The sequence below is a fragment of the Nothobranchius furzeri genome, chromosome 12, assembly GCF_043380555.1.
Source record: "Nothobranchius furzeri strain GRZ-AD chromosome 12, NfurGRZ-RIMD1, whole genome shotgun sequence".
NCBI classification, from domain to species: domain Eukaryota; kingdom Metazoa; phylum Chordata; class Actinopteri; order Cyprinodontiformes; family Nothobranchiidae; genus Nothobranchius; species Nothobranchius furzeri.
The window spans coordinates 44,075,370-44,100,849 of NC_091752.1; the positions used below are offsets into that span (position 1 = coordinate 44,075,370).

At 45.2% G+C, this 25,480-nt stretch overlaps 2 protein-coding genes across 2 annotated transcripts in view; one reads left to right on the forward strand and one right to left on the reverse strand.

The window, feature by feature from the left end:
• Window positions 1-277: 277 nt before the first annotated feature.
• rps27a (ribosomal protein S27a) lies at window positions 278-4,243 on the reverse strand. Its single transcript, XM_015942005.3, has 6 exons — window positions 4,160-4,243; window positions 3,986-4,050; window positions 3,638-3,692; window positions 3,214-3,299; window positions 554-685; window positions 278-469 (listed from the first exon to the last, which is right to left on the reverse strand). The coding sequence occupies exons 2-6, from the start codon at window positions 4,031-4,033 to the stop codon at window positions 320-322; spliced, it is 471 nt and encodes a 156-aa protein (XP_015797491.1). The 5' UTR covers window positions 4,034-4,050; window positions 4,160-4,243; the 3' UTR covers window positions 278-319.
• A 102-nt stretch (window positions 4,244-4,345) lies between these two features.
• The window catches only part of LOC107373866 (clathrin heavy chain linker domain-containing protein 1), a 30,800-nt gene continuing 9,665 nt past the window's right edge, over window positions 4,346-25,480 (forward strand). The window contains exons 1-5 of the mRNA XM_015942004.3: window positions 4,346-4,666; window positions 9,559-9,716; window positions 9,849-9,934; window positions 18,484-18,676; window positions 19,405-19,535. Of these exons, the coding sequence (XP_015797490.3) occupies window positions 4,532-4,666; window positions 9,559-9,716; window positions 9,849-9,934; window positions 18,484-18,676; window positions 19,405-19,535 (703 nt within the window). The 5' untranslated portion in view covers window positions 4,346-4,531. The remainder of the gene's footprint in view (window positions 4,667-9,558; window positions 9,717-9,848; window positions 9,935-18,483; window positions 18,677-19,404; window positions 19,536-25,480) is intronic.

Here is a 25,480-nt window from a genome sequence, read left to right on the forward strand (position 1 = left end):
ATCGCAATAATAATCACTGTTATCACATATTGCAGGTTTTCCTGATATTGTGCAGCCCTAACTAAAAATTTTAAATAAAAATTAATCTAGGGGAAAAAAAAAGAGAGAATAGTTTCCATCTGAGGACCACCAGCTGTTTTGATTGTGCCACATTGTTCTTTAAACTCTGAGCTCATTCATTTACCCACATTCAGAATGTGGGTATTTGTAAAGGCCTCTAGAACATAAAGCTAAAACTGAACTTGTGTCAGTCTGAATCATCAGGCAGAGCCTCCGCTGTGTCAAAACACTTAGATTTTATTGTGGCCTACAGTCATGTTCATTTGTCCTCGGGTTTGTTGAAACAGTAAGTCAGGCAGCACTTCCCGCAGTAGTGACGGTCGAAGTGACTCGCCATGAAGACGCCGGCGCCACACTCGTCAGCAGGACACTCACGCCTCAAACGGTGGATTTTACCATTTTCATCCACCTGCAGACAGACATCTCGTTACACACAACGACAAGAACTGTCTCTACAATCAGTGGCAGCAGAAACCTCCAGAGGTTTATTCACCTTGTAGTATTTGAGCACAGCGAGCTTGACCTTCTTCCTCTTGTGTTTGTTCTTCTTCGGGGTGGTGTAGGACTTCTTCTTCCTTTTCTTGGCGCCTCCTCGCAGCCTCAGCACCAAGTGCAGAGTTGACTCCTAAAAAAATGAAGAGCTTGTTACAGACCTGCAGCACGAAGCTTCACACACACAAACAAACAGAGCTTCAGAGGGCGACAGGTATAAAGGGCTCGACACACGGGAGGCGACATCGCCTCTCCTCCATTCATTTTCAATGAGACAAGCGCAACAAAGCGATAATCGTGGGTCTCCCTCCTACCAAGCGAAACGCGAAAAACGTGCGTGTGAAATTTTGCACTCGTGCACGACCCAGCGACGCGATCCCAGAAAGTTGAAACATTTTCAACTTTTCGTCGCTGTCGCTCGGACGAGGACCAATCAACGGAGATTTCATTCACTGACCAATGGCGGACAGGATGCTCCGTACATCTCCGAGCAAACATGGAGAAGTTTATTATTATTATGTTTTATAGTAAAATCAAAAGTAAGATTTCACATAACTCTAGCAGCACCTTGTGAAACATCATATCTACCACTTTTTTAACTCTGAACCGCTTAAATAACCTTAATTCCCTCCAACCTGACACAGCCAAACAACGGAAGTTTCAATTTCGCCATGGAACAGAACGCGTAGACGGCTTTGCCACTGGCCGCGGATCGCCTCTCGTGTGTCAGGTAATAAAAGCGACAGCGACAAATTTCGCTGATCGCGGTCGTTTGTCGCCTCCCGTGTGTCGAGCCCATAAAGAGAACTCAGAAGCATCAAGTTGGTTTAAAACCTCCTGAGACCTGGGCCCTCATCTATCAAACATCCGCAGAAACTGTCCATATTCCTTCCTGGGTATTTCCCTAAAAAATTGACAGCGAGATCGAGACACCGGCCGCTGACGAGCGAAAAAAAAAAAGTGTCAGAGGTAAGCGCAGTCGGCACAGAGGTTCTCGTCAGACAAAAAAAAATAACCTTAGAGCAATGCACTGACTTTTACATTTGAGTTCTGTTTGGAGTTAGCTTTATATGGAAACGTCTGAGAGTGCAGCCTCTTCTGAGCTGTCATTCAGCATGGTTACCATGGCAACACATGTATGATCAGGGAGCTGAGGTTAGAGTGCACTCTCAATGAAATCCTCCAACACAGATCGGTCGTGCAACAATGTCAGATTCCTGTTGGTCACATGTCTGATATTGGGTTTAGCATCAATTATGCACAAAAGCTGTTCCTACGATAATTATTTATTGCGTAAAACGCTGAGGAACACGTGTGGAAGACAGAGACCTTCAGTGCTGCTGTTCCACCGTTCTACCACTAGATGCTGTTGGTAGCATGGTTTTAATATTTAGAAACATTCCTAGCAGAAGTACAAACGGGTAAATGCACAATGCGTAAAACCCATTCCTACACATGAAATACACACAGATGTGTTGGCAAGTACCGTTGATTAACGAAGGCCCTGGATTCTTCCCAAGACGTTTACCATAAAAATGTTTTAATCGTTTTTTAATATGCCTTGCATCTGATTTATTTTTTAGTTTAATGATCCTCAGGAAACAGTCTTTGGATTTAGGGGGTTTAAGTAGTGCTTCCTGAATCTTTGAGAATATGACTCTTTACACACGATTGCAAATTCAAATATGACAACCACTACAAAAAAAATATCCAAGCCGTAGTTTAATTAGACTGAGTAACGTTTTATGAATCCCTTCATTAAATATTTTTAATGGTTCTTATAAATTTGAACAGTTCCACATTATGCTCAGCCCCTTGTAGTCTGAGGCATCAGCTTTTAGGATTTAACACCCAGTGTCCCTCACGCAGGCTCAGGCGTGGCGCAGCGGCTGCAAAATTACAAAAACTCAGAAATTCTGACTTCCGAGAAGGGAAAACCAACTGTTGAAAAAGGACAAAAGGAATTAAGATACACAGTAAATTTAGTTTGCCATGGCCTAAAAATCATTATCACGATATATTGAGGATTTCACCTCAATAACGATAAATGGACGACAACTACAGGTATGCGCAGAAACCAGAAAGAAAGTGGTACAGCTTCTTAAAAGGGACATGAACCAAGCCAACCTAACACTTTTTTTTAATCAAATTCATAGACACAGGAAAAATTCTATTAGAAGTCAAATTTCGATAACAACAAGGACCCACCATCACACAGTTTCTCCAGATGGGAAAGGAGAGGAAACGGAGTACATGGAGCTGCGTTTTGGTTTGTATTTGAAAATTGTAGTGTTTCACAAACAGTTGTATAGATGTTGGTTTTAGTTTCTTTTGGAGCTTATAATACACAGTCTCCTCATCAGTTCTATTGTTTTCTAGAGGGCATAGAAGAGGAACAGGGGAACATGGAGCTGGGTTCTAACAGTTAAAGGTTTTCATGTTGAGGACGTTTGTACAACACTACGATGACAAAATACAAACATTTGTATGTAATTTATTGCAATATTTATCAAATATGGTTCTACAGAGAAAAATCATCGATCCCCAAGTACCGGGAATTGGTAGTGTAACGATTCAAATGTCAAAGGTACCGATCACCAACACCACCCAAACTGGATCCAGAAACGAAAAGTCTGAGATGAAAAAAGCACAACACATCACCTTCTGGATGTTGTAGTCGGACAGCGTGCGCCCATCCTCAAGCTGTTTGCCAGCGAAGATCAACCTTTGCTGATCGGGAGGGATTCCTGCACAACAAAGCAGAACAGTCATGAAAACGGATCTGTCCCAACAAGGATCAGGCTTGTATTTCTAAACAAAATCATCCCAAAAGTTCTGGATGAATGCCACAACTTCCAAAAAGGACAAACTGAACAACACCCCAAAAAATAAAATAACCGTCAGCTGAAAATGATGTATCGGGCCCTGTTCTTGGTCTTTCATTCAGTAGCCATGTTAGCTTTGGGCCTGGCGTCTCATTTGAATTGCCAACTTGCCCATAATACTGAGACATGCCAGACAATTACGTCAAAAACAGAACAAGTCTTCTCGTGGCAGAGCTAACGAGCCTTCATGACGAACTCACCCTCTTTGTCCTGGATCTTTGCCTTGACATTTTCTATAGTATCTGAAGGCTCAACCTGTAAACCGAGAGGTGAGACAAATATTTAGATCACATTTACTTCATAATCAATAACCGTTAACGAGGATAGAGCAAGTCCAGCAAACACCCGCTGGCACACGTGTTTACGATGCGTTAGCACATAGCTTCGTTTTAATACTCTGAATGTGGGCAAAAACAACTCGCACACGCACACACATGTAACGAAACAAAACGTGATTTAAACGCCATCTTGATGTGATTGACCACCAATATAAGCAAAACTCGTGTTAACAGCTAACATTGAAGGCCGCATTCGTCCATCTAAGTTACCTCGAGGGTTATGGTCTTCCCCGTGAGGGTTTTAACGAAAATCTGCATCCTGGGGTTCAGTCCACCTGGTTGGAAAGACGCATACGAGATTGTACTCTCCGCTCAGGGTATAAACTCTCATTAAATGTGATTAGTTTTCACTAAAACTGATTAAAAACACGGAGAGCTACTCACCACCGGCTCACTCCTAATGGCGGATCATGAGAAGAGGGCTTTCGATGGGAGCCACGGGGTTTTCTACAGACTTTTCCACGGAACAGCTGACCTATGCTGTGCCTGATCGGAATGCTTAGAAACAATTGTTTTTGTAACCCGATGTTGTTTTATAAGACCCGTTTCATTAAAAAAGTTATTTTAAATAATATTTTAAAGCAAACGCATTAGTAGAACGTTACTCCGATATCTGAATAAGACATTGCAGTCAGTGTGTCCTCCATAACGGTAACGGTAACCATAGTGATACAAGTAAACAGCCACCGGAGGACAAGTGTGTGCAATTTAAAGGATTTCTGTCAAGATGAAGAAATAAACTCCTCACCGAATGCCATGATGAGTGAAAGCGATACAAAGTTTCTTCAGAAACTGTACGAGTTTATTAATCAGGAGAAAAAGAACCTGCAGTGTCCGGAAGAGGGACCTAACGAGCTCCGTTACATCGTCTACCGCTCCGCGTTCAACAAGGTACCACAGCATGGTTAACCTGAAAAGTGACTTAGATCCGCAGCTGTAATGGATCAGGGGTTTCTTTAAAATGTATTTGCTTTCCTACAGATCTTTTGTCCAGTTTAACCTGTTCAACATTTCATGCCAAACTGTTATATTGATTTTCATTTATTAAAAAAAAAGAAAAGAAAAGAAAGCTTATTTAATTGGTCTAAAGAACAGTAGGGTGACCATGTGTTGTCTTTTCCCCTGACATGTCCACTTTTCACTCTGTGTGTGTGTGTGTGTGTGTGTGGGGGGGGGGGGGGGGGGGGGTTGTATTGATGAAAATGTCCGGTTTTTCATCCAGGAGCAGCGATCGAATTATGGGGGAGCTGGATATCCTACACATCAAGGAAGAGCTGGAAAGAACCTTTCTACCTACAGTACATCATTTATGCACTCAGCGTATTGGGGCTTCTTTTGAGCAGAGAGCACAGAGAGCGGCAGAGCGCTGATCGTTGGTGCACAGCGCTCCAGGCTGCTGCATCCAGCGCACAGTCCATTTTCAAAGTGGCGCAACCAAAAAAAAAACTATAATTAACATCGTTCATGTCCGCAGAAGCGCTCTGCTACTGCAGAGCTCATCACCTGTGCTGCGGTGATTTCACTTCACTGATGCAACATGACACACACTCTGTTTTGTGGTCAGGAGATCCCTTTGATCTGCTCAAAAGTAACTGATCAGGTGAAAAAGTAATAATCCAGGCACCCGTTTTTCTGGAGACTTTTGAGGAGATGCAGGAAGATGAGAGAAAGACAGGCCAGGATAATAGCTAAATAAAAACAAGAAAACAAAACAAAGTGTTGGAAAGTAAAATGTAGGTAGATTTATCTCCACTACGTGTTTTTACCTGTATAAAACAATAAGTTATACACATGTAATATTTATACATCTGATACAATTCAGGTCACCTTCAAAACTCAGTCACACACCCAGGGCCGTTTCAAGGCATTTTGGGGGCCAGGGCAACCCCCCCCCCTCCCCTATAACTCACAGAAGCCTCTGTGTAATCTATACCCTGTCCAGGAGTATACAGTGTTTGTAAAAGCCTCTCAGATATTACTGACATGTTCTAATATCTAATATCAGATGAAAATTTAAATTAAATGATCAGGCATACTGTCTCATCTGCTTCTTTTCTAAACTTGCAATAAGTAACAAAACCATTTGAAAGCCACATTTGTGGATTCTCTGAAAGTTATGAAGAACAAGATAAATGGAAACAGTGTTCCCTCACCCGGACGCGGATCACGGGGGTCCCCTATGGAGCCAGGCCTGGAGTTGGCGATCGCCTGGTGGCCGTGCTTTTACCCTTGGAGGCTGGCTGGGCACAGCCCTAAGAGGAGACATGGTTCCCCCTTTCCACGAGCCCACCATACAGGGGCCTGGCGGTCTGATCCTCGACTACAAAAACTAGCTCTTAGTACATGGAATGTCACCTCTCTTGTGGGGAAAGAGTTGGTTGTTGAGGTTGAGAGGTTCTGGCTAGATGTAGTTGGACTCACCTCAACGCATGGTTCTGGCTCTGGAACCAGTTGCCTTGAAAGAGGTTGGACTTTCTACCACTCTGGAGTTGCTCCCTCTGAGAGGCACCGAGAAGGGGTCGGCATACTTGTTGCCCCCCATTTTGGTGCTTGTACATTGGGGTTTACCCCGGTGAACAAAAGGGTAGCCACCCTCCGCCTTCATGTGGGGACCTGACTGTGGTTTGTGCTTATGCACCAAAATGCAGCTCAGGCTACCCACCATTTTTGGAGTCCTTGGAGGGGGTGCTGTTGGGCGCTCCTCCAAGTGACTCTCTCATTCTGCTGGGGGACTTTAACGCTCATGTGGGCAACGACAGTGAGACCTGGAGAGGTGTGGCTGGGAGGAATGCCCCCCCCCCCGATCTGAACTGAAGTGGTGTTTTGTTATTGGACCTCTGTGCATGTCATGGGTTGTCCTTAACAAACACCTTGTTCAAGCATAAAGGTGTCCATATGTGCTCTTGACACCAGGATGCCTTAGGGCGCAGTTCGATGATTGACTTTGTTGTTGTTTCATTTGATTTGCGGTTGCAGGTCTTGAACACTCGGTTGAAGAGAGGGGAGGAGCTGTCAACTGACCACTGCCTGGTGGTGAGTTGGCTTCGATGGTGGGGGAGGAAGCCCGTCAGACCTGGCAGGCCCAAACGTATTGTGAGGGTCTGCTGGGATCGTCTGATGAATTCTCCTGCCAGAAGGAGCTTCAATTCCTACCACGACAGAAATTCGAACACGTCCCAAGGAAAGCGGGAGACACTGAGTCAGAGTGGGCCATGTTCCGTGCTTCTATTGTTGAGGCAGCTGGCCATGCGGCAATGGCGCCCAAAATTGCTGGCCCCCAGTAAAAGCCGTTGTTAATAAATCATAATGTTTACTAATCTTATTTATTCAAGACATAAATATAAAACATAATAAAATTGTAAAATTAATGAGTAAAGAAATAACCTGAATTAAAGAATACTTGTTTCTGCTGCTCGCCATTAAAAAAAAGTTTTTATTTTCTTAGTTTTCTGTAAACACAGCAACAGATGGATTAAACAAACAAACAAACAAAAAACATTTAAATAAATTTGGAAATAACATTTTAAATAATTGAAATGTATTTTTCTGAAATGTTTGTGTTTGTAAAATTTGAGTTAAGTGTTTTGGAAACATACAGTTTTTTATATAATAACAAATAAAGGAGCAATGCAGTGCATCACCACAGGCTAAACTCTCCCACAGTTACCACAAGGACCAATTTGATGTGCCACCCCAAAAATTTCTATGCCCCCATCTGGCCACCCTTATCAAAATTCTCTGGAGTCGCCCCGGAGCTGCGGCCGCAGAGTTGTCTGTGCCTGTCATGGTGGCAACCCCCGAACCCGCTGGTGGACACTGGCAATTTGGGATGCTCTCCAATCTCTGGGGCCGAGGTCACAGAGGTGGTCAAAAACTCCTTAGTAGCAAGACCCTAGGGGTGGATGAGATTCGCCCGGAGTTCCTTAAGGCTCTGGAAGTTGTTGGGCTGTGTTGGGTGACGCGGCTTTGCAGTATCGTGTGGACATCAGGGCCAGTTCCACTGTATTGGCAGACTGGGGTGGTGGTCCCCCTATCTAAAAAGGGGGATCACAGAGTGAGTTCCACCTACAGACGGATCACACTTCTGAGCCTCCCTGGTAAGATTTATTCAGGGGTTCTGGGGAGGAGTGTTCATCGGATTGTCAAACCTCAGATTCAAGAGAAACAATGTGGTTTTCATCCTGGACGTGGAACACTGGACCAGCTCTATACCCTTAGGGGGATCCTGGAGGGTGCGTGGGAATTTGCCCAACCAGTCTACATGTGCTTTGCAGATTTGGAGAAGGCATTTGACCGCATCCCTGGGGGACCCTGTGGGGGGTACTCCAGGTCCAGGAGTATGGGGTACCAGGCCCTTTGATACGGGCTGTTAGGTCCCTGTATGACCGGTGTCAGAGCTTGGTCCGCATAGCCAGCAGTAAGTTGAGCTAGTTTCTGGTGAGAGTTGGACTCCACCAAGGCTGCCCTTTATCACAGATTCTGTTCATAACTTTTATGGACAGGATTTCTAGGCACAGTCAAGGTGTTGAAGGTTCCTCCCTTAAGGTCCACCCTAAGGATCAGATCTCTGCTTTTTGCAGATGATGTGGTTCTGTTGGCTTCATCGGTCTGTGATTTTGAGCTTTCGTTGGAGCACTTCGCAGGCGAGTGTGAAGCGACTGGGATGAGAATCAGCTCCTCTAAATCCGAGACCATGGTCTTAAATCGGAAAAGGGTAGAATACCTTCTCCGGGTCAGGGATAAGGTCCTGCCTCAAGTGGAGGAGTTTAAATATCTCGGGGTCTTGTTCACAAGTGAGGGAAAAATGAAGGATGAGATCAATAGGCGTATTGGTTTTACGTCTGCAGTGATGTGGGCGCTGTACCGATCTGTCGTGGTGAAGTGAGAGCTGAGCCGGAAGGCAAAGCCCTCTATTTACTAGTCGATCTACGTTCCTACCCTCACCTATTGTCATGAGCTCTGGGTAGTGACCGAAAGAACGAGATCGTGGATACAAGCAGCCGAAATGGCTCCCGGTCATTCGGTAGGGGCTTGGAGTAGACCCACTGCTCCTCCACGTCGAGAGGAGCCAGTTTAGGTGGCTCGGGCATCTGGTCAGGATGCTTCCTGGGCGCCTCCGTGGTGAGGTTTTCCGGGTACGTCCAACTAGGAGGAGACCCAAGGGAAGACCCAGGACACACTGGAGGCACTATGTTTCTCGGCTGGCCAGGGAACGCCTTAGAATTCCCCCAGAAAAGCTGGTCCAGGTAGCTGGAGAGAGGGAAGACTGGGTGTCTCAGTCTAGGCTGCTGCCCCGGTAACCCGACTCCGGATAAGTGGCTGAAAATGGATGGATGGATGGATCAATACTTTAACAAGAGTATAGATTCCAAAACATAAATAGATAAAATCGAAGTACCGATATTTTAGTATTGATCCACACATTCCTACATGGTAGTTTAAAAATGGGGGGGGGGGGGGGGGGGGGTTATGGTTAACCAAATATTAACTGTTTAAAGGCTTCAAAGACCGTTAATTACCATTGTTTATGTTATCTTAATCTTTTATCCTCATTGTACTTTTCTGTGGAGGACCCACAAGATGGTTTATCTAAAGTGGTTCCCATCCTCCCAAAATATAAGTTTATAAATTAATAAGCATCACATTTAATTTCCCTCTGGGATCAATGACGTGTTGTTGAATTTAATTTGAATTGAACGACCCAATAATTGATTTACAGGAAAGTTTAATGAACTAATATTAACACTTATTAATGTTTTTGCAACTATGTGTTTTTCTGGCAGGTGATTGGACGAACAACAGCCTTTAAGAGACTTCTGCTGATCATAAAGTCAGAGTATGATAACATCATCAGACAGCTGAAGAGGAGAGAAAAAGCAGAAGAATCTGAGCAAAGTGTGGTTAACACCTGTCAGCGACTAGCTGCTGAGCTCAATGAGAGGTGTGTGTGCATGTGTGCACCACAATATCTGAAAGGCGTCTAAAATATTTGATTGTCTTTCTGCCCAGTTACAATTTTATATTGATTCTGCTTGTCCTCAGTTGTGTCCTCATTGAGTCTCTCTGTGTCCAGAACCACCATACTTCAGACACACGGAGTTGAACTTCAGGAGGACATCCGGACACACAGATCCATAAATTTGGAATCACTCATGAAAGGTGAAAAAAACCTGCTGGAACAAAACACACTTAGTGTCTGGGAAATAGTATGAACTAAGTTTACACAAAAAATCTCATTGGGTTAATGTTAGAAGTAAGTGATCACACACACAAACATGCACACAAACACACACATACTTTAGTCCAGCATTCGTTGTGAGGATCATCATTGACTTCCATTCATATTAGTGACTGGATTTTGCCTAAATCTAACCTTAACAAAAACTCAATTCTCAACATACCTCTGAAACTGACCAGTAGAGCTCTGTAACACTGAACCAAAGTGAGGACCATCAAAATGTTCTCACTCTGCGACTGATGTCCTCAGTTTGCAGGTAAAAAACTTGTTTTGGTCCTTACTTTGATGTGTAGACCGGTACGTCGTGCATACACACACACACACACACACACACACACACACACACACACACACACACACACGCACGCACAAACACGCACGCACACACACACCCAAACACTCATGTACACACAAACACGCACGCACACACACATGCACACACACAAATACACATGCACGCACACACACACACACACACACACACACACACACAAATACACACGCGCTTACAAACACGCATGCATACACACACACACAAATACACATGCACTTACAAACATGCATGCATGCACACACACACAAATACACATGCACTTACAAACACGCATGCATACACACACACACAAATACACACACGCTTACAAACATGCACGCATACACACACACACAAATACACATGCACTTACAAACATGCACGCATACACACACACACAAATACACATGCACTTACAAACATGCACGCATACACACACACACAAATACACATGCACTTACAAACATGCACGCATACATACACACACAAATACACATGCACTTACAAACACGCATGCATACACACACACACAAATACACATGCACTTACAAACATGCATGCATGCACACACACACACACACAAATACACACGCACATACAAACATGCACACACACACACACACACACACACAAATACAAATGCACATACCAACACACACACACACACACACGCAAGCATGCACTCACACACACACACGCAGTCTCAAACACATGCATACAAACAAGCATACATCCTCACACACACAAACATGCACGCATGCACGCATGCACACACACACACACACATGCAAACACGCACAAACACCATTGTTTCCCTGCTGCCACACACCTGACTTAAATGAATGAGTGATTAACAGGCATCTGCAGCACTTGATGTTCTCCTGAGGAGGGTGTGAATTTACGGTGCTCAGCATAAATGAGTACACCCCACTACAGATGTCAGAAATCATTTTGTTTCCTTTCGTTTCCCGCAAACTCGGTGATGAGGGAAGGGTCCGTGATGAAGGACCCGGGAACCCACGACCTGTCCTCGGGACCAAACCCTTCCCAGTCCACAAGGTACTGGCAACCTCTACCCCGAGGACAAATATCGAGAAGCCTCCTGACAGGGTAGATGAGGTCCCCTTCAAAGAAGTGAGCAGGAGGGGGCGGAGCAGGAGGGGGCGGAGCAGGAGAGGGACACAGAGGACTAGAAACAACAGGCTTAACAAGAGACACATGAAACACTGGGTGGACCTTAAGGGAGGAAGGTAGGGTCAAACGGACCGTGGTGGGACTAGGGACCGAGGCAATACTGTAGGGACCAATGAAGCGTGGGGAGAGTTTAGGAGAGAAGGCCTTCAGACGGATGTCCCGGGTGGACAACCATGACCTTTGACCTGGAACATAGGGAGGGGCAGGACGTCTGTGACGGTCAGCGAGCCGTTTGTTGCGGTCAGTCGTCCTCTGTAGGGCCAAAGTGGTCTGGGTCCAGACCTGTCAAGCACCACAAAGAAACTGAGGAACAGAAGAGGTGGACTGCACCTGGTCACAGGGGAACAAAGGGGGTTGGAAGCCCAGAAAGGTCTCAAAAGGGGACTTTCCAGTGGAGGAGGAGATATGACTATTATGTGCATATTCCACCCAGGGGAGTTGCATACTCCAGCTCGAGGGGTTAGTGGCACACACACAGCGCAGGGTGGCCTCCAACTCTTGGTTTAGCCACTCACACTGGTCATTTGTTTGAGGGTGGAACCCAGAGGTAAGGGAGACCCTGGCCCCCAGCGCAGCGGCGAACTCTTTCCAGAGGCGTGAGATAAACTGGGGACCCCGGTCAGACAGGATCTCTTGGGGGATGCCATGTAAATGAAAAACATGTTTAATCAGAAGTTGAGCTGTAACAGAGGATGAAGGAAGAGATTTCAATGAGATTAGGTGGCAGGCTTTAGAGAACCAATCTACTATAGATAGTATAACTGAATCCATTAGATGGGGGTAATCCAGCAACAAAATTCAGGACAATGTAGGACCAGGGTCACAGAGGAATAGAAAGGGGCTTAAGGAGACCAGAGGGAGGTTGGTTGCTGCTCTTACCTCTGGCACAGATGTGGCAGGCAGCGATGTAACTCTTGACATCCGTGTACAGGGACGGCCAACAGAACATGCGCCTAAGAAGAGCCACCATACGTCCCACCCCAGGATGCATAGAGAAACGCCCAGTGCGGGCCCAGTGGATGACAGGACCTCTGACCTGGTTGGGGACATAGAGTCGGTTAGGTGGACCATTACCTGGGCCTGGGTCGGTCTTAAGGGCCTGTAGCACTTGTGTACGAATGTCCCAGGTCAGGGCCCCGACGATGCAGGAGGGGGGTATGATGGTGGTCGGCTCGAGTTCCTTGTCTGGGGAGAACTGCCGGGAGAGGGTGCCTGGTTTCGTGCTCTTGGCTCCGGGTCTGTAGGAAATAATGAAGTTAAAACGAGAAAAGAACAATGACCAACGGTACTGCCTGGGGTTGAGTCTTTTAGTGTCCTTGAGATAAGCCAAGTTCTTATGATCTGTCCATATCACCACCGGAAGCTCCACCCCCTCGAGCCAGTGTCTCCACTCCTCCAAAGCGAGTTTCACCACAGGTAGTTCTCTGCCCCGACGTCGTAGTTGCGTTCAGCTGGGGAAAGATGTTGGGGGGAAAAAAGCACAGGGATGGAGGATGTGATCATTAGGGGCTACCTGAGACAGTACGGCTCCCACTCCGGTGTCAGAAGCATCGACCTCCACTGTGAACTGCCTAGATGGATCAGGTTGAATCAACACAGGGGCATGAGTGAACTTAATCTTGAGCAGGGAGAAGGCATCCTGGGCCTGGCTGGTCCATACAGAGGGTCTGGAAACAGAGGTTAGACTGGTTAATAGGGCTGCGACCTGGCTGTAGTTATGGATGAAACGGCGGTAGAAGTTTGCGAAGCCTAGGAAATGCTGAAGCTGTTTCCTGGTGGTGGGTGTCGGCCAGTCCAGAATCGCTTGGGTCTTCTCCGGGTCTGCCTTCAACTGCCCGCTCTCCAAGATGAATCCTATGAATCTAAAAGATGGCACATGGAATTCACACTTCTCAGCTTTTACAAATAGTCTGTTCTGCAGGAGATGCTGTAACACAGCCCTAACATGCTTCTCATGTTCTGTAGCATCCTTGGAGAAGATTAAAATGTCGTCGAGATAAATTGAGACAAAACGATTTATGAAATCACCCAACATGTAGTCGATGAGAGCCTGAAACACTGCCGGTGCGTTGGTCAGACCAAAAGGCATTACCAGGTACTCGTAGTGCCCGAGGGGATCTTGAACGCGGTTTTCCATTCGTCCCCCTGCTTGATCCTGACCAGGTGGTATGCGTTCTGGAGGTCCAGCTTAGTGAAGATGGTGGCATCCTGTATGGGCTCAAATGTAGAGGAGAGAAGAGGCAGCACGTATTTATTCTTGACTGTAATGAGATTTAGTCCTCGGTAATCGATACAGGGCCACAGTGTACCATCCTTCTTGGGGACAAAAAAGAACCCTGCCCCCAGGGGTGATGTAGAGGGATGAATGATACCAGCGGCCAAGCTCTCAGTGATATATGTCTCCATCCCTTTCTGGTCTGGAGAGGCTGTAAAGGCGGCTGGACGGAAGAGTGGCCCCTGGAAGCAGATCAATACTAAAATCGAATGGTCGATGAGGTGGTAGAGTGGCTGCGTGGTCCTTACTGAACACCCTTCTTAGGTCATGGTAGGGCTCGGGTACACCAGTGAGGTCTGGGGGATCAGGAGATTTTCTAGGGTTTGTATTAGGGACGGTGAGAGCGGATCTAAGGCACCATTCTGAACACCTGGGGCTCCAAGACTCAATGCTATTAGACTGCCAGTCTATGCGAGGATTATGGATGGTTGGCCATGAATGACCAAGGACTAGAGGTGACTGATGAGAGGGGAACCCAAAAAAAGACAGCTTTTCAGTATGGTTGCCAGATATCTTAAAAGTAAGGGGAGCAGTGCGGTGAGTTATGGTGGTGAGAGTGTTACCATCTAATGAGGAGACTTTGAGTGGTGTGGAAAGAGGTACGGTGGGTAGTTCTAGTTGTTTAACCAGTTCGACGTCCATGAGGTTCTGTTCACAGCCTGAATTTACCAAAGCATGACAGTTTAGTGTGTGTTGACTGAAAACTAAGGTGCTGGGGATGGTAGTACGAGAGGTTTTACTGTCAGTGATACTGCCCATCAATACTCTCGTTTCTAATGATGGACTCTGTCTTTTAACAACGATGGACATCTTGCCACAAAATGTCCAGAAAGACCACAGTACAGAGGCCTGACCTGCGGCGTTGCTGTTTCTCCTCAGGGTCCAATCAGGTCCGACCAAGCTCCATCGGTTCCTCCATCGGTTCCTCCACCGGACCCTGGGTCTTAGCCTGAGGTGGAGCAGGGGACTGCGAAAAGTGATTAACTGGGTGGTGGTGCGTACCTGCATTTCTCTCCCGGTGTCTTTTATCGATCCGTATGGCCAGGTTAATTAGGTCATTGAGTGAAGTGGGTTCCGGACAGAGCACCAGTTGGTCCTTAATCCTCTCTGATAAGGCCTTGGTGAAGGCTCCCCTTAATGCCTCCTCATTCCAGTTTGAGGAAGCCGTGATCATTCTGAAATCGATGGAAAACTCTGCTACCAACCTCCTTCCTTGAGAGAGGCGGAGAAGTCTTCTTGCCACATCTGCGGGAGACTCCATATCCCCAAAAGTGAGCCTGAACTCCTTCAAAAACTCAGAAAAGGACCCTTTAAAAACGTTTTGTCATGGCTTCTAGCCTCTGCCCACCAGAGAGCTCTTCCACAGAGTAGACCAATTACATAGGAAATCCGAGCAGCTTCGGAATTAAAAGAGTCAGGAGAGCGCTCAAAGGCTAACTTACATTGCAGCAGAAAACTCTGACATTCAGCGGACTCACCCTCGAAAGTAACAGGAGGTGGAGAGGCGGCAACCCCGAAGTGCTGAGAAGCAGGGGGTTCTGGTGATTCGGCCCCGGGTGGAACCACGGGTTCTGGGGAAGAAGGTTCCGGAGATGGCGGAAGTCGGCTTTGTATGCTCTGGAGCAGGGAATCCATTTGAAGAAGGCGCTGGTCGGAGTTTGCTAATTGTTCCAGAAGAGCTTGGATGGTCCGGTCGTGGAGTGCCAGTGTTTCGGAGATGGAGGGATATGCTGATTCTGCGGAGTCAGGAGTGTGTCCGGATGATTCTGTCATGACTGTGGGGAGTTTCCTGACCCAAGACATGCAGAATCAAATGAGGAGATGTAGGTAAGGAGAAAACAAATCTTTGTTAAAAGGCAACTGAGGGTGCACCGCCAGACGTGGCGGTGATGCTAAGCACAGCTCTGGGACTGGGTCTGTTGAGATTAAGACTGGTGAGGGGTTGGGCAGAGAGGAACAGAACTAGGAGGACTCAGTCTCTGTGGTTCTTACTGTGGGCAGAAATCCTGGAGCTTGGGAGGGCAGGCAGGACTGGGGTGAGCAGTGTCTCTGGTTATCCGAAATCCAAGGGGGGTGTGCAGCGTCCGTGGTTATTCAAAATCCAATGGGGGTGAGTGGTGGGAGAGCGGGTCGGTCCAGGCATGGAGGGAGATCTGACTCGAAGGTGATGTCCAGGTTATAGCAGAGGTGGTCTGAGGCAAGAGTTCCTGGCGAGGACAAGGCAGAGTAAATTCAACAGCAATTACAAAAGTGGGCACAAAAACAAGGACTATGGCTATAGATATCTCAAGTTGGCAAGAGCTACCCAAAGTGAGTAATCATCCGGCGAAGTGAAGTGATCTCTCAGCTCCTTATAAACGCTGGACCGGTTGATTAGGAATACCCTGCAGCTGGCTGCTCTCCGGAACCGCCTACCTGCTGATACTTGAGGCATAATGAACAGAATGGTGCTGACTCACCCCAGATCCTGACAATGCAATGCAACAATTCCACTTGAGGCCAGAACGCACTCTCTCACCTTCCTTCTGCTCTGCCCCAACAAACATTTGAACGTTTGATGACTGTTGAAACAACATCAGTCCATTACTTTAAAAGTTCAATATTTAAAATTTGAACCATTATTTTTATACTAAAAACAAACTTAAAATATTTCCTAAATTAAGGTAGAACCAACGTCTTTTCTCGCCATGAATTTCATGTCTTTCACAGCCTCGTTCAAGACGTGAAAGGACATCAGCGGACATATCATCCACTTCTTACATACATGGCGATTTAAATGTATTATTGCAATATTAACCATCCAAGAAAGAGCAAGTAGTGCTCGCTGCAGAACCACAAAGGCGGAGCTGCACCAGAAGGTGGAACTGCACTAGAGTCAGATCAGTCAGCCCTGCCCATTCACGCAAAATGAGCCCAGCCCACTGACTTCTGTTTTTTTTTTTTTTTTTACTTCTTTGCAAACTCACCAGACCCATTTGAATTATGGCTGTTACTAGTTTACAATTGTTAATACTATGTTCTATGTTTCAATTAAGCAAGATAATTATAATTAGCTACACAACAATGCCTGAATATACCCCAGAATGAAAAAGTTCCTTTTAGCAAATCTCTGCCCACGGCTGCGCCGACAAAACATGCCTACAACAACCTGTGGGCGAAAATGCCTTGTTGATGCTAGAGATCAGAGGAGAATGGGCCGACTGATTCAAGCTGATAGAAGAGCAACTTTGACTGAAATAACCACTGGTTACAACCGAGGAATGCAGCAAAGCATTTGTGAAGCCACAACAAGCACAACCTTGAGGCGGATGGGCTACAACAGCAGGAGACCCCACCGGGTACCACTCATCTCCACTACAAATAGGAAAAAGAGGCTACAATTTGCACAAGCTCACCAAACGTTGGACAGTTGAAGACTGGAAAATGTTTCCTGGTCTGACGAGTCTCGATTTCTGTTGAGACATTCAAATGGTAGAGTCAGAATTTAACGTAAACAGAATGAGAACATGGATCCATCATGCCTTGTTACCACTGTGCTGACTGGTGGTGTAATGGTGTGGGGGATGTTTTCTTGGCACACTTTAGACCCCTTAGTGCCAATTGGATATGGTTTAAATGCCACGGGCTACCTGAGCATTGTTTCTGACCATGTCCATCCCTTCATGACCACCATGTGCTCATCCTCTGATGGCTAATTCCAGCAGGATAATGCACCTTGTCATGAAGCTTCAATCATTTCAAACTGGTTTCTTGAACATGACAATGAGTTCACTGTACTACAATAGCCCCCACAGTCACCAGATCTCAACCTGATGGAGCATCTTTGGGATGTGGTGGAATGGGAGCTTCGTACCCTGGATGTGCATCCCACAAATCTCCATCAACTGCGAGATGCTATTCTATCATTATGGGCCAACATTTCTAAAGAACACTTTCAACACCTTGTTGAATCAATGCCACGCAGAATTGAGGCAGTTCTGAAGGAGAAAGAGAGTCAAACACCATATTAGTACGGTGTTCCTGATAATTCCTTAGGTGAGTGTATCTGATACCAGGATTATTTGTTTGGTTTCTACAGCAGCATTCTTGTTTCAGCTGTTATATAAGTCAGTGTTTAGGAATAAATGATTATTAAAGTCTCATTTAGCTTCACTGTCAGGGAGACAGCAGCAACTTCCCAAACTTTTCAGCCTAACCAACAGATGTTCCTTCTTATTTTTTACGTTAGTTATAAATTTTCATCATATTTGGAAAGTTTTAATTTATATATAAATATATAAATCTCTCTTAAAAATTTATATTTACTTTTTTTATGATTATGTGGCACACTTGACTTCCATATCGAACGCATCCGCATCTGCAACTTGTGTCAGGTGTAGCTTGCAACAGGTTTTATAATCCAGCTTGTCAAGGTTCTTTGTGGTTAAAAAGTTAGAGTGGCCGGCTCGCAACTCTAGAACGTTGAACTGAGTTAAGGGTGATGTGGGAGTTAGTTTTATAATTCAGTTGTTGTGATTTATGGTTGAATCAGAATGTGACAACAGAAAGCAATCTGGGAGTTTTAGGTCCTAGAAATGGTGCACCAGTGTATTTTCCCCCTGTGAACAACTTTCAAGGCTTTCATTCCTACTAGAGACCACTGCCAAGGTATTGATTAAATGGGTGTTCCACTCTTTTAAAACTCACAGGCCTGTCTGAGTCAGAGGATCCCGATGTTCTGCAGAAGCATCTGAAGGACTTGGAGATCCAGAAAGCTCTTCTGATGGACTATAGGAGTCAGGGTGTTCCTCTTGAGGTCCAAACCGAGCTGGAAGCTGAGCTGCAGGCAGCTGAGCGTCACAGGGACCAGCTGAGCTTCGAGAACAAACATCTGAGGGTCCTGTAAGACAGTAAAACAGCTAAAACCAGTTACCTCCTGAAATATTAAAAATGTGATACTTTGTTACATTTTTTTAGTTCAGACTCCAATTTAATCCAGCTTAATTCTTTTTCCCAGCATGTCAGCATGTTGCCTGGTGTCTAAACCATTGCCTGGCTCTGAAGATGCTTTTAGACTAAACTCAAATGAAGACAAAAAGAGACCTTCTTACAATTCTTCTCAGTGGCCTGGTAGTGTCCACCCTGGGACTGGGAGATCCAAATCTGGTCGGGTCATACCAAAGACTTTAAAAATGGGACCCAATGCTTCACTGCATGACACTCAGCTTTAAGGGGGTGGATTGGGGGCTTAAACCACCAAATAGTTGTGCAGCCACTGCTGCAGCTCACCGTTCCCCATAAGGATGGGTCTAAGTCGGCAATGTAATTTCACCAGTGAGTCATGATGTCTAATGGGACTTAACTTTAATTCATAAAACAGTTCTGTGTTGAGTTCAGAATGAATCCAGAGGACTTTTCATCCAGAATAAGGTCACTAATCAGGCTGTGAGACAGAAAAATACCAGAAGAAGATCTCAGAATTATCACTCTTGTTGTAGAACATCTGGGTGAAGAGATAACCAACAGTGTGTTTACAGATTCGTGAAAAAAATAAATAATAAAACAGAGCAGTTATGTGATTCTGCCCCCCAGTGGACATAGTTAGTTACTGCAGTATCTGTGTTCTCCAGATTCATGCGTCTCAGCTGTGTCGTGAACCGTCTGACCTGCTGGGAGCAGGAGAGACAGGAGGTTCCTCTGGAGGGAGTTCTGGGTTCTACACTACAGAACATCCAACACCTCAGCTCTGAGCCCAATGATGGTAATATCTAACTTAAGGTGAAACCAGGTTTAGTTTTATAAATGCTCATTTTTAAACTTCTGGTGTGCATTTTTTTCACTCGGAGGTTGTGTTACTTTTCACTGATTAGTTATTAAAAGGGACATGTGGAAATCCACTATGTAGCCCATAAATATGGTGTGTTGTCCATCTTAAGTCTCTAGTTGTGTGAGAAAATAAATAAGTTAATCCAGGTGTTACTTAGAAGTTTTAGTATAAAGCTTTGGTCAGATTATTAACCTGTTCAGTTTTCTCACTTTTCTATTATGTTTTGTTCTCTATTTTGTCACAATATCTGCCAAATATGGTCATGGACTTTCAACTAAACACACAGCCACTCTGACCAATCATAAACCTTTCTCGGCCGAGCTAGTGAGAAAGGTACAACTGCAGAACTAGATATTGATTTACGCCTGCTGCTGATTCACGCTTCTGTTGTTTCAGAGACGGTGAATGGCTAGGGTCAGTGAGAATGAGGAGAACAGGAGCTGTGAGCTATCTCAGAGAACAGAACTGTTTGTGTCCCCACACTAATTCTGCATTAATATTATTTTATTTATACTTTTAGAATCTATTTTACACATCAAAGCACACTTGGTCACTTTAATCATACAAATTAATAATTTCAACTAATAAAATAGATATTATTTCCTCTCTTTTAATCCTAAGAAAGAATACCAGGTTTTAAAAATCTTCTGTGAAAAAATTTGAAGATCAGAAACTACAGTTTATGAGACACAAAATACGTTTGACCCTAAAAAGAAGAGTGCTGTGGGTTAAAACCATCGACATATAAAAACATGAACATAGCCCGCCCATTGCTCCACCGAAGGGAAAGTTGAAGCCAAAAATTATTTTTCTTTGACCGAGTCACACCCTGACAATCCAAAAATGGGAAAAGAGGTGGAGCTGAGGGGTGGGGCAGGAGGGGCTGTTGCGTTTGGAACAAGGTTGGAGCAAATGAAACCATTGTAGCTACTAGCTAACGTAGCTAACCGAAAGAAGCTAAGAATGGCACCTGGGACCGCGTAGTAGCCCACTGCGAGGCTGCTGGTCACCTGTGGTGGTCTAATATGGACTGTGACTGTTAAATTACAAGCAGAGCCAGACTGCTGCGATTGGGAGCCCCTGGCCTTTCAGATCAGCCCATTCTCCACGGATGGCGATCAGCGGGACATTAGCTACACGCTAACACGATAAAATGACTCCAACGTCGCTGCTCTATCACGTTTTTCTTGCTGGAAACACCCAGAAAAACTCTGTTAGTTTCAGGTTAGAGTGTAGCTAATGTCCCACTGATCTCCAACCGCGTAGAATGACCTGATCAGAAAGACCAGGGTCTCATTTATAAAGCTTGCTTACGCACAAAATCGTTTCTTTTCAGGTCGGAAAACTGCGTAAGCAACTTTACACGCAAACTTTGGGATTTATAAAAACAAACTTTGCGGAAAAATTTGCGCAACTTTAAATTTACTAAGGACCTGGCGTACGCACGTTTTGAACACGGAAAGCACCTGCAGTGCTGCTGAGAAGATACAATTATGAATTCCAGCAGCATTATCACTTGTACCGCTTCATGCGCACACAGAACAAGTGTCCTACACTGGTGAGACAGGCCGACCCGGGATGCCTCGTTGGACGCTTCGTCCAGAGTCACTGGGGGAGACAACGAGATTTGGTTTTGTTTTATATTTTAATGACGGACACATTTGATCTGTATTAATAAAAGGCTTAAACGTTACCAGTCTCCTCTGCATGGTCAGTGTCTCCCTCCTTCTCCGGCACGAGGCCACGCACGCTTGCCGGTCCGAGTAGCCTACAGCACAAACATGTTGTAAAAGAAGAAGAAACAATCTTTTGTATAGCGCCTCTTAGGATAAAAATCACAAGGTGCTTGTATGTGTTGAATTCCCATACTTTTGGTGGGGATCCCCTTGGTGATCACAAAACCCAGATTGGGAACCACTGGTCCGTAGTTTTAAATGTGAGCAGATTAAAGATACTCAATGAGTGGAAAAATAGGTTGTAATTGCCCTTTAATATTTAGAAACCTGAAATTGAAGCCAATGTTTTAGCTTTGTCTGAATTTCCTCAATAGAATGAAACTAAAAGTACCAATAATAATTTTTAGATCAATTTATACTTATTTTCCACATAATATCAACATCCCATAGAAAAATAAATCCTAACTTTTTTGATAATTTGTCTTTTTTTCCTTCTAAATTTTAAAAACTAGCAAAAACAAAATGGTGTTTTTCATCTCATACAGTAGATATTTTTGGGAGAGAAAACAATCACTGTAGCTGTCTGTCTTGCGTCTCTGGCTGTGTTCGAGATGAGCCAGTTCTGCACTGATTAGATCACAGGTTAGATCAGGTGAGAGCCAGGCGTTTGGCGCCTGTGCTCGGCAGCCTCGCCTCTGTCAGTGTGCCCCAGGGCAGCTGTGGCTAGATTGTAGCTCATCACCATCAGCGTGTGAATGTGTGTGTGAATGGATGAATGATACACTGTAGTGTAAAGCGCTTTGGAGTCCTTACTCTGAGAGGCGCTATACAAGTGCGGGTCATTATCATCATTATCATTATCAGCGCACAGTGCATGCCGGTTAGATTTGTGCCCGATTTAACGTCAACTTGGTCTGATGTCGTGGCTATCGGCAACGATAACCTCATGAGATCAAGGTGGCCACCGATTTTGGAGGAAGGCGCTGCAGTTGCTCTCCACCAGCTGCAAAACCAAGGGTATGATGGGAAACGCCTGGCTCTCACCTGATCTAAGATCTGATTGGTTCACATTCTGATCCAAACATCCTGTGGTGGAGGTGGCTGGGGATGATGACAACTTTTTAGGCCATAATGAGAAATGTGATTTGTTCCAAAGAGTTTTCGTTTGTCACGTTTCCTATGAGCACACTACAAATCTACAGCTGCTAACCTTTACTTATTGTTACAGTCATGTGAAGATGTGTTTCGGCTGCTAACAGGCACCAGCATTTTACACTATAATGAACATGATATCTTTAGCTATCGTCACCCACAAGCTACATGAGGGGAAATCTGTCCAACTTAAACGCCGGCTTTTAGCCACTCCCCTTGTTCGTCCGTCTGCTCTCGTCTCTTTTCCAGACAAACAAGGCCTCTCTCTCTCTGCACGTCTGGTGCTGCTGGCGCTCTTCTAGACAGAAAGTGCCGTCATGTGGAGCAAGCGCATAACGTGTCAGACTACGTGGATTAGTCTTATATCCTGATTTTCTTCATGGTTTACACCTGTTTACATGGACACTAACTGAAATAATCCGCTCATGTTGATTATACATACACCAAGCATTCAGTCAGATTAGATTGGATGAGCACGTGCAGAGTTGTCTTACCCAGAAGAAAATTGTAAACAAACACCATCTTATCTGCACGTCTTTCCCCTCACATTTTATTTTCTATTTCTCTAGCTTTGTTTGTTAACTTCTGTTTTTTTTTCCCCTTGTTATGGACCTTCTTTGCATTTTTACTTGTATGCTTTAGTTTTTACTGAGCTACAGGATCAGCGGTACGTAACGATACTGCCCCTCTGCTACAGGAGAGGAGAGCAGGATAACTTCTGTTTTCCTCCTGCCATGTTTTCGACTTGTCCTGAGCAGCTACAAAGGCGGAAAGACGTCACGCCGAAGTTGCACACATGCGCAGTGGGCATTATTTTCCTCCAAGAATCTGAGTGTGTACATGGACGTCAATCGGAATGATGATCGGACAAAACCACCTCTCTCAATTGGAATGGGAATTCATTCCAGTTGGGTCGTATAGAATCAGAATATTCTGACTGACATGTTTACATGAAGAATTTTTGGTCTGATAGGGCATTCATTCCAATTATTTGTGCCCTTGTAAATGTAGCTAGTGAAGCCTTTGAGCCAGTGATTAACCTTGGGGCATGAGGCAATAATTGATGGGTTTAAATGCCTTTACTGGCTGCTACAGCATGAAATGTCCCATCATACAAATTACACAGCCTTGCTTGATCTTGCCAAATTATGTGGCTGTGACTATTCCTCCAAGCTTCAGCAAATTATTTGAGTGTGTATTTTGTGGTGTGGAGAGTTTTCAAAGCACTTAAAATTTTAAGACTCTTTCTATCTTTTTGAAGTATTCATCCATCCATCCATTTTCGGCCATTTGCCCAGGGTCAGGTCGCGACAGCAGTAGCCTAAAGCCGGGCGTACACTGTGCAACTTTTTCACTTTTTTGAGCCGATTTTCCACTCATGCGAGAATCCACGAGATCGGGGCGAATTTTTCGCCGAGTGTAGTGTACAGGGGGTTACGAGAGGCGATTAACACCACGTGACCAGCTACCGATCAGCAATCGTGAGCTCGCACAGACTTCTAGCGTGTTTGATATTTTGCTCGTCCCTCGTGAGGGTATCGCAATGTTGAAGCGGCGCTGCGAGCAGCTGCGACCCAAAAAGTATCAGAACCGCTCACGGCGCATGCGCAATCCTCCATCAACGCCGCTCGCCCGCTATTTCCCTAATAACACACGTTGTTAATTTTTGTTTCTACACGTTTTTTTTTACTCACAAAGATTGTCAAGAAAGCGTGTTTGTCGTGTTCATGTCAAATTAAACTGATCACAAAACACAGATTTACTTTCGTTATTTCGTTTTCCTCATCCAACCCCCATAAACCCCTGTGTGTCCTCCTGCAGCACTCCCGAAGGACAACAAGCAAGACAAAAAAGTCTGACGTGTTGAGTAAAAACTGCTATTTTTAGCATATTTTTTAGGTCCGACGTGTTGCTACCAGACGTACAGTGTGAGCAGTCAGGTCGCATCCGAGAACTGGGTCGGTGTGAGCACATGGCTCGTGAGATCTGCCCTATGATGAAGTCGTACAGTTTGAGCTTAGCAGAGAGGCCCAGACTTCCCTCTCCCCAGCCACTTGGGCCAGCTCCTCTGGGGGAATACCTAGGCGTTCCCTGGCCCGCAGAGAGACATACTGTCATGTTCTGTGCCCCTTTGGTCCCCAGCCTCCTCCAGGTTTCCCTCAGGTTCCCCCTAGTCACTTCACTTGTTTTTAGTTTTCTATATGTTCAGATTATCTAGTTAGTATCTCCTTTAGTGTGTTGTTTCCTTCTCCATTTAGGTCATTAGTTTACTTATCTTTAGATCTCCTGTGTCTTAGTTCTACAGTGTTTAGGTTTATTTTAGTTTAGTAGCTTTGTTTCACAGGATTTACATCTGGTGTTCTCCCCTGCCTGTTTCTGCTCCAACTCAGTGTATTAATCTCACCTGTGCCCAATTCCCTTAATCACCCAGCCCCTGTATATAACCCTGTCTTGTCTCTCAGTGTTTTGTTGGTCCATTGTCTTTGTCAGCATTGTTCTAGTTGCCTCCTGTGCTTTTGAGTTTTTTAGTCACTGCTCCAAAAATAAAGGATTCTTATTTTTGCAACCGCTCCTTCCTGTGTAGTTCTGGATTCTTGCATTTTGGGTCCAAGCCTCCTTCCCTCAACGTGACACATAGTCCCTCCAGCGTGTCCTGGGTCTCCCTTTAGGCCTCCTCCCAGTTGGACTTGCCCAGAAAACTTCACCAAGGAGGCGTCCAGGAGTCATCCTAATCAGATGTCCGAGCCACCTCAGCTGGGTTTACTCCAAGCCCCTCCTGGATGACTGAGCTTCTCACCCTATCTCTAAGGAGAGCCCAGACACCCTTCGCAGAAAACTAATTTTGGCAGTTTGTATCTGCGATCTTGTTCTTTTGGTCGCTACCCAAAGCTCGTGACCTTTGGTGAGGCTTGGAACGTAGATTCACCGGTAAATAGAGAGCTTTACCTTGCGGTTCAGCTTTCTTCACCACGACAGATCTGTACAACTCTCGTATCACTGCAGACGCAGTGCCAATCTGCCTGCTGATCTCACACTCCAGCTTTCCCTTAC

What these genes read in the sequence shown, in the direction of transcription:
- rps27a (XM_015942005.3), bottom strand. Translation starts at nt 4,033, where the DNA reads ATGCAGATTTTCGTTAAAACCCTCACGGGGAAGACCATAACCCTCGAG. An exon ending in AAAGATCCAGGACAAAGAGG is followed by an intron (nt 3,300 to 3,637) that starts GTGAGTTCGTCA and finishes TTTGTTGTGCAG; the next exon opens with GAATCCCTCCCGATCAGCAA. An exon ending in CTGTGCTCAAATACTACAAG is followed by an intron (nt 470 to 553) that starts GTGAATAAACCT and finishes GTCTGTCTGCAG; the next exon opens with GTGGATGAAAATGGTAAAAT.